Genomic DNA, 8751 nt, shown 5'->3' with positions numbered 1-8751 from the left:
GGAAGAGATTTTTCTACACAAGTTTTAAAAAAATGAATTTGCATTCTTGAAAAATGTTAAAGATGCAAATGACCTATGGATCCAAATCTTTTAAAGAGAATAAAAAACGCTCAGTATATTCTCAAGTGAACGTACGATGGGATATTTACCTGAGTCAAACAAGCCACTATTTTGCCCATTTACAAAAAGCTGACCAAACGACCGTAGATAATTGTAAAGTGATTTATCATGCGTAACGGGCTATATTTTGGTAAGGGATGACTTATGGATTGGGAGTCAACGCTCAGTTAAAAATCCTCTGCCTGCCCCTTTTCTTGACGATTGCAAAACCTAATATATAAAAGCTAAAAAAAGTTTACATTCCTCATAAATTACAGACACTTTTTGTAATTTTCTCTCTCTAAATTTATGCATTGTGCATTTCCATTTCAGATGTATACCATTTTCATAAATCAAAACTTGAGTTTTCACTTTCCCTTCATCTCGTAAACAAAAAAAAAGAAAAAAAGGCAAACAGATCATCACAGAATAAAAATTTTAGAGTTTATGTATGGAAAAAATTTAAAGCAATAACAAATGTGTGTAAAGAAAATTTATTCACACAGAAAAAATGAACACAAAAGTTTTGTTATCCAAGTTTTTGAAATTCCACTATTTCAACCGTAATAGCTTGGAATTTTATAAGAAAGTGATTTTTCAACACATGTTTTTAAAAAAATGGATTTGTATTCTTGAAAATGTTAAAGATACAAATGACCTATGGATGCGAAGCTTTTAAAGAGAATCACAAACGCTAATTAAATTGACAATGAACGTGCGGTGAGATATTTACCTGAGTCAAACAAACCACTATTTTTCCCACCTACAAAAAGCTGAACTAACGATCGTAGGTGATTGTAAAGTATTTATCAGGCGTAACGGGCTATATTTTTGCAACGAATGACTTATGGAATTGTACTCAACACTTAGTTAAAAATCCCTCGCCTCTCCCTTTTCCTGACCATTGCAATATATAAAAAAAAAGAGTTTATAATCCCTAAAATTTACAGACACTTTTTGGAATTATCTCTCTCTTCATTTGTGCATTGTGCATTTCCATTTTAGATGTATATTTTTTTCTTAAATCAAAACTTGAGTTTTCACTTTCCCTTCATCTCGTCAACAAAAAAGAGATAAAAAGGATAATAGATCACAACAAAATGAAAATTTTAGAGTTTATGTATGGAAAAAATTTAAAGCAATAACAAATGTGTGTATAGAAAATTTATTCACACACTACTAATGAATAGAAAATTTTTGTTATCTAAGTTTGGGAAATTCCTCTTGTTCAACCCTTATAGCTTGGAATTTTATAAGAAAGAGATTTTTCTACACATGTGTTAAAAAATGGATATGCATGTTTGAAACATGTTAAATATGCAAATGACCTGTGGATCGAAACCTGTTAAAGAGAATAACAAACGCTCATTAAATTCTCAAGTGAACATGCGGTGGGATATTTACCCAAGTCAAACATGCCATTATTTTGCCCATTACGATGATAGATGATTGTAATATGATTTATCATGCATAACAGGCTATATTTTCGTAAGGAATGACTTTTGGATTGGGAGTCACCACTCAATTAGAAATCCCCGCCCTCCCCTTTTTCTTGACGATGGCAAAACCTAATATATAAAAACTAAAAAGAGCTTACAATCGCTTCAATTACAGACTATTTTTGGAATTATCTCTCTCTACATTTGTGCATTGTGCGTTTCCATTTTAGATGTATAATTTTTTCTGAAACCAAAACCTGTGCTTTTACTTTCTCTTCATCTCGTAAACAAAAAAGAGATAAAAAGGCTAATAGATGACAACAAAATAAAAATTTTAGAGTTTATGTATGGAAAAAATTTAAAGCAATAACAAATGTGTGTAAAGAAAATTTATTCACACACTACAAATGAACACAAAAGTTTTGTCATCCAAATTTGAGAAATTCTACTAATTCTACCCTAATAGCTTGCAATTTTATAATAAAGAGATTTTTCTCCACATGTTTTAAAAAAATGGAAATGCATGTTTGAAACATGTTAAAGATGCAAATGACCTATGGATCCAAACATTTTAATTCTAAAGGAGTCACTGGTCAGAAAACCATCTTGGCCAGGAAGGCACAATGCCATTGTGCCAACCCCTTATTATGGACCTCCACGTTTTGGAGCCAGTGCAGCCCCACACCCAGACAGCTCTAATTTGGCTCCACCTGCTCCTTACTTCAAAAAACTCAACAGACAGGAAATGGATCAGTGAAAGGCCAAGGGCCTTTGTTTTAACAGTGATGAACAATATGTCATTGGTCAAAATTGCAAAAGATTATTCAGTATATGTCTGTGGGAGGATGGTGAAGACATACTACCTGAGGAGGAGATTGTGGAGACAGACCAAGAGGATCTAGAGATTTCCCTTCATGCCATGACTGGTCTACGCAGTTCTAGTACAATGTAGGTTAAAGCCCAGTTACATCATCTACAGTTATTGGCTTTAGTTGACTCTGGAAGTACACATAATTTCATCAGTCAGCCGGCGACAGAACAACTTGGGTTAGTAATCCAGCAACAGACTGGCCTTTCTGTATCTGTAGCAAATGGGGCTAAAATTACTAGTGTGGGTATATCACCAGCTACACACTTTGATATTGAGGTACATGGATTTATTGCAGATTTCCTGGTGATTCCACTTTCAGGATTCGATTTGGTACTGGGAATTAAATGGCTACAACTGTTGGGGCCAATACTATGGGATTTTCAAGTTCTGACCATGTCATTTACAGAGGACCACCGTAAGATTATATTGCATGACACCCAAGCACCAGTGCCCTGCGCACTATAGGTTGTTCAGGTCCGGACCACGGCCAACTGTAAGTTATCTAAATTACTTACATAATTTGAGGATATCTTTTAGGACCCTACTGCTTTACCGCCAATTAGGCACTGTGATCACCGTATCCATTTGAAAATGGTCATTGAGCCCGTAGTGGTGTGTCCTTATCGTTACCCCCACTTACAGAAGGATGAGATTGAAAGGCAGTGCTAGAAGATGCTAGCTCAGGGTATTATTCAACCCAGCAGGTCTCCTTTTTCCTCACCGGTATTACTGGTCCGCAAACATTATAAGTCATGGAGGTTTTGTGTGGATTACAGGAAAGTCAAATGCACATACAATTAAATGTAAATTTCCCATCCCAGTGGTGGACGAGTTTCTAGATGAGCTACATGGAGCCACTATTTTTACCAAACTTGATTTGAAGTCTGGCTATCATCAAATCCAAGTTCACCCATCAGATGTGGAGAAAACAGCGTTTCGCAAGCATCACGGCCATTTCAAGTTCCTCGTAATGCCATTTGGTCTCTCAAATGGGCCTTCCACCTTTTAAGCCCTCATGAATGAGGTATTTTCCTCTCTCTTGAGGAAATACGTATTGGTATTTTTCGATGATATTTTGGTCTCTAGCAACAGTTGGGAAGAGCATCTTCAGCATCTTCACCAGGTATTTTCTGTTATCCGCTCAAATCATTTGGTTTTAAATCAGTCCAAATGTTCTATGGGAACGTCAGAAGTGGCATACTTGGGCCACATTATTTCAACTATTGGGGTGAAAGTAGAACATAGTAACATACAGGTCGTCACAGATTGGCCTCCTCCTACATCCATTACAGCCTTAAGGGGATTTTTGGGCCTAGCTGGGTATTATAGAAAATTTATTCGTAGATATGGCCAGATTGTAGCTCCGCTCAACAACCTACTCAAGAAAAATGCCTTTACCTGGTTAGAGACAGCGGCTCATTCCTTTCAGCAGTTGAAAGAGCCCATATCATCCGCCCCAGTTTTGCAGCTACCCGACTTTGATGAGTCCTTTGTTGTGGAATGTGATGCATCGGGGGCGGTATTGGTGTAGTGTTATACCAACAGGGACACCCGATTGGTTATTTTAGCTTCCAACTTGGACAACACCACCACAAGTTAGCAGCTTATGAGAGGGAATTGATCGGATTAGCGAAAGCTATACAGCATTGGCGCCCTTATCTCTGGGGACGTCCATTTTTTATTCGCACTGATCATTGCAGCCTCAAGTATCTGCTTGAGCAGCGCCTCACTACCTCACCGCAGCAGTATTGGTTAATTAAACTTATGGGGTTTGACTTTACTGTCGAGTACAAACCTAGGAGTTTGAATGTAGGGGCTAATGCTCTATCTCGCTGGGACATTCCAAAGCCGCAATTACATGCCATAAGTCAGCCCAGAGCTCTCTTGTTGGATTCTATACGGGAAGAGGCACAACAGTACCTAAAAATTATAGCTTTATGTCATGAGATCTAGCAGGGGACAGCTGCAACCATTGGATGGTCAAGGACAATCTGGTCCTCTAAAAAAATAGAATCTTTCTACACCACACACCCCCTCTGATTCATAGCATTTTAGCCTCCTTCCATGACAGTACACATGAGGGCCGACAAAAAACATAATTTCGGATCAGTCGGAAATTTTATTGGAGGGGTATGAAGCTCAGTGTAGCCGATTATGTAGCGGCTTGTCAGATTTGGCTACGGAATAAAGCGGAATCATTGAGTCCAGCTGGGTTGCTCCAACCACTTCAGCTGCCATCACAGGTCTGGTCTGATATTTCTATGGACTTCATTGAAGGACTTCCCTCTTCATCAAGCAAATCCGTTATCTTTGTAGTGGTGGATCATTTCTCAAAGTATGGGCACTTCATCCTTTTGGCACATCCTTACACTGCAGCTCAGGTAGATCAGCACTTTATGGATAATATTGTCTGCTTATATGGGATGCCTAATTCCATTACCAGTGATAGGGATGCAATCTTTACTAGTACCTTCTTGAAAGAACTCTTCAAGCTTCAGGGCACAATGTTAGCATTCTCTTCAGCCTACAATCTGCAGACTGATGGTCAGACAGAGGTCGTCAATAGAACAATTGAAAAGTATCTTTGTTGTTTCGTGGGGGACTCACCTAAAAGGTGGGTTAAGTGGCTCGCTTGGGCTGAATTCTGTTACAACATCTCCTACCACAACGCACTCGGCACAACCCCATTCAAGGTAGTATATGGTAGAGACCCGCCCAACCTTCTCTCATATGAACCAGGGGCCTCTAAGATTGCCACTTTGGACCAAGCATTAACCCAAAGAGACACCTTGCTCACTGAGGTGCGTACTCATCTCCAGGAGGCACAACATACTATGAAGTTGTATTATGACAAGAAGCACCAGGAAGTCTTCTTTTCTCCAGGAGATTATGTATGGTTGCCCTCCAACACTACAGGCAGCTGTCGCTGATAGCCTCCAAATGCCACAAGCTCTCTTCGAAATATTATGGTCCCTTTTAGGTTATGGCCGCATTGGTACTATTGCCTATGGCTTGCAGCTTCCGCCAGAGGCCAGGATTCACAATGTGTTTCATGTCTCCCAACTTAAAGCCTTCAGGGTGATTCTCCCTTGCTGCACACACCGCTGCCCCCACTACATGAGGGGTGTGTCCTTTTTACTCCAGCATAGGTATTACAAGCTTGCCGCATTCATGGTGATTGGGAGATCCTAGTGCAATGGGTTGATGCTGATCCCAGTGACACGACATGGGAGCCATTAGTTGCGTTCCGCACCCTCTACCCCTACTTTGAGCTTGAGGACAAGCTCTTTCTCCAGGAGGGGGGTGATGTTATGGACTCCATAGCATCACGAGTTATCCACAGGCATAGGAATTAAATTATGTCAATTTACTTTTAATGTAATTTCAATTGGTTTGGTTTACTTTGGGTTGGTTTAGATGTAATGTGGCCTGAGCCACTTGACCTATGGGTCACTTTTGTAATTCCGTCCTCAACCCTATTTAGGGGGACGCCAAGGGAAGGAGAAAGCAAGTATTGAGAAAATTAGAGGAAACAGGTCAGATTCTCCCTTAGAGGTCTAGGTCGGATTCTTCCTCTGAGGTCCAGGTTGAGCTTCCTTCAAAGTTCCTTTGTTCTATTTGATCTCCATCATTCCACGTTCCAGAAACAAGAATTCTCTTCCAACGTCAAGATCATCCATGGAGGGAAGAGAGGAAAGAAAGGTGACTCAATCCATGGTTCGTGAAGAACCTAACATCCTCACCCAAGCAAGCACGAGTTAAGGAATCAAGAAGCACATGCAGAATTGAGTTAGAAGAATTGAAGATCAAGTGGGACCCCAAATCTCTCACGAGTTGTCAACCTTATCAAAATGAGCTGGAGGATCATGATGGACCCACAAAGATAAAGCTATGAGCTGACCTTCTCCCCTATAGTCAAGTGAGAAAGCAAAAGTTCTAGTTCAACTCATATTATGCTTCTAGTAGTTTGATTTAAATAGACTTATCGTAGAGAGTTAAAGCTGGAATGTAATTAGGATTGAAAGGCTAATTGTATACGGACTCTACCTTCTCCTCTACTATAAATAGAGGTGTTTTAATTCGGAATTAATCAAGTTACACATCTAAATCTCAAGTTACTCTCTCTCTCTCTCTCCCTTTGCTTGGCGCAACCTCTCTTTGCTCTTTTATTTTTTCTTCTCTCTACCCGAGAGCTCTTCTTCCCTGTTCTCTTTTTTATTTCTTCTTTCACTTGCTCACAATTATGGAAAAGGGATCCTAAATCCAACATGGTATCAGAGCATTATATTTAGGATCCCTCGTCAAAGGAATGCTCTAGAGAAGTGATGATCAACACCACTCAAGGAAGGCTCTTTTATGAAGGAAGAACACAAGCCAAGAAATAAGTGTTCAAATTTTGTTTTTTATGCTACTGATTTTAGAATTTAGAAGATGATTCAAGGATTAATATGTCAATTATTTCATCTTATTATGTTATGGATATCCATGCCTCTCTATCTTGAGGGAGCTACCAAAACAGTTTTATCAGTTTGGAAATTTTGTTTACCGAGACCAGTCCATAATTAGATTATTGGAAATTGTTTTCTTGGGATAAGAGTTCCATGATATAGAAGAATGTTATTGAGCCTCTTATGAGTGGTTTTTGAAAAAAAAAAGAATAATAATTTAGCATTGATGCTAAAATTTCCCAAACATCAAGTTGATTGAAGAAGTGCAACTTGGTGTTATTATCAAAAAAACATTTGAAGAAAGGCCTATCATGGCTGACAAAAATATGAATATTAAAGGTGATATACTAAGAATCACCACCATACCCTTACATGGGATATCAAATTTTATGAGTTGGTCCACATCGGTTCAAAGGTTTCTTATAACAAAAGACTTACTTGGTCACCTCACTACCCGAGGACCACCTGTTGATGAAGATGATATTTTTTATATGAATGGCTGAAGAATGATACTTTGGTAATTGGTAGGCTAATAAATAGCATGGAAGAACATGTTCTAGTAATGTTATTCATCTTGATATTGCTAAACAAATTTGGGAGACATGTGCTAAACTATACTCATGCCCGAATACACTACATAGACCCTATGATATTCTCCAAAGAATGTTGAATACAAAACAAGGAGAAAATATTCATGAGTACTTGGCCCGCTTTAGAGGCTTTCTTCAAGAGTGGAAGTTAGTGCGGCCCTCAACCACTGATATTTCTATCCAAGACAAATAGAAAGAATCCTTAATTACTGCTATTTGTCTTGCTATTGTTAAACTTCATCTTGAGATTGCCAAGAGTCAACTTTTGAGTGCTTCCGTTGTACCAAAGTTTGATGATATGTGTGCAACACTACTTCGTATTCTAGACACTTCTTCATCCACTACTGATGTATCTGCTATGTATTCTGATCATAGATGATCATCATCTGACCGCAGCCAAGGCCAAGGTAGAGGTTATAGAGGGGGCAGAGTAAGAGGTGGAAGGATTGGTGCTGGCAGAATAGATGATACCAAATGTACTCATTGTAAATTTTTTGGCCACATTATAGATCCGTGCCATTACAGGGCATGAACTTACTGTGGAAAATATGGCCATTATAAAGAAATATGCTATAAAGCAAATGAAAAGTTAGAATTGACAAGGGCTAATCAAGCCTTTGTGAGTGATACAAAAGAAGAACATCCCACAACAACAGCTACACAAAAAAATATTACTGATGAAGAGTATGAGCTATTTCAAAAAATGAAGACAATGCTAGTTTCTTCTCCTAGTTCCTCTACAACTTCAGGTATGCTATCTGCCTCATCTTCATCCTGGATAATTGATTCAGGTACCTCCGACCATCTTACAGGTAACAAAAATTTATTACATTCTCTATCTTTGAGTCTTTCACACAAGTTTGTTACCATAGCTGACGGTTCTCAAACCAAAGTCCAATGGAACGGTTCCACTTCTATCACCCCATCACTTTCGCTCACTGATATTTTTTTTGTTCCTACTTTTCCTTTGAACCTATTATCTGTTAGTTAGCTTACAAAATTTTTAATTTCTAGGTTACCTTCTCACCCGCTTCATGTGTCTTTAAGGATCTTGTGACGAAGCAGGTGATTGGTGGAGGCCATGAACAAGAAGGGATTTACTACTTGGACATGCCAAAAATTAATATGGTTTCTACTACTGAAAATGAGACACGTTTATGGCACAAGCGGTTGGGACATCCTTCTACACAGTCTCTTCATTATATGTTTCCATCTCTTAAAGTAAGGTAAGAATTTCGTTGTGAGGTCTGTCAATTGAGTAAACATCAAAGGAGTACATACTCTCCTCCTCCAGAAATCAAAAG

General features: G+C 38.7%; 1 protein-coding gene across 1 annotated transcript; it reads left to right on the top strand.

Annotated features, from left to right (window-relative positions):
* The first annotated feature begins 3424 nt into the window (after nucleotides 1-3424).
* Nucleotides 3425-4362, top strand: LOC137959413 (uncharacterized mitochondrial protein AtMg00860-like). The gene is made up of 2 exons (XM_068806797.1): nucleotides 3425-3936; nucleotides 4110-4362. The coding sequence occupies exons 1-2, from the start codon at nucleotides 3425-3427 to the stop codon at nucleotides 4360-4362; spliced, it is 765 nt and encodes a 254-aa protein (XP_068662898.1).
* The last annotated feature ends 4389 nt before the right edge of the window (nucleotides 4363-8751 follow it).

This window comes from Aristolochia californica, unplaced genomic scaffold (assembly GCF_029961685.1).
Source record: "Aristolochia californica isolate CCGP_79_NKW_82.1479 unplaced genomic scaffold, dmAriCali1.0.hap1 SCAF_3, whole genome shotgun sequence".
Taxonomy (NCBI): Eukaryota; Viridiplantae; Streptophyta; class Magnoliopsida; order Piperales; family Aristolochiaceae; genus Aristolochia; species Aristolochia californica.
Note: the sequence above shows the minus strand (reverse complement) of the source record. Positions and strands in the feature narration are given on the sequence as shown.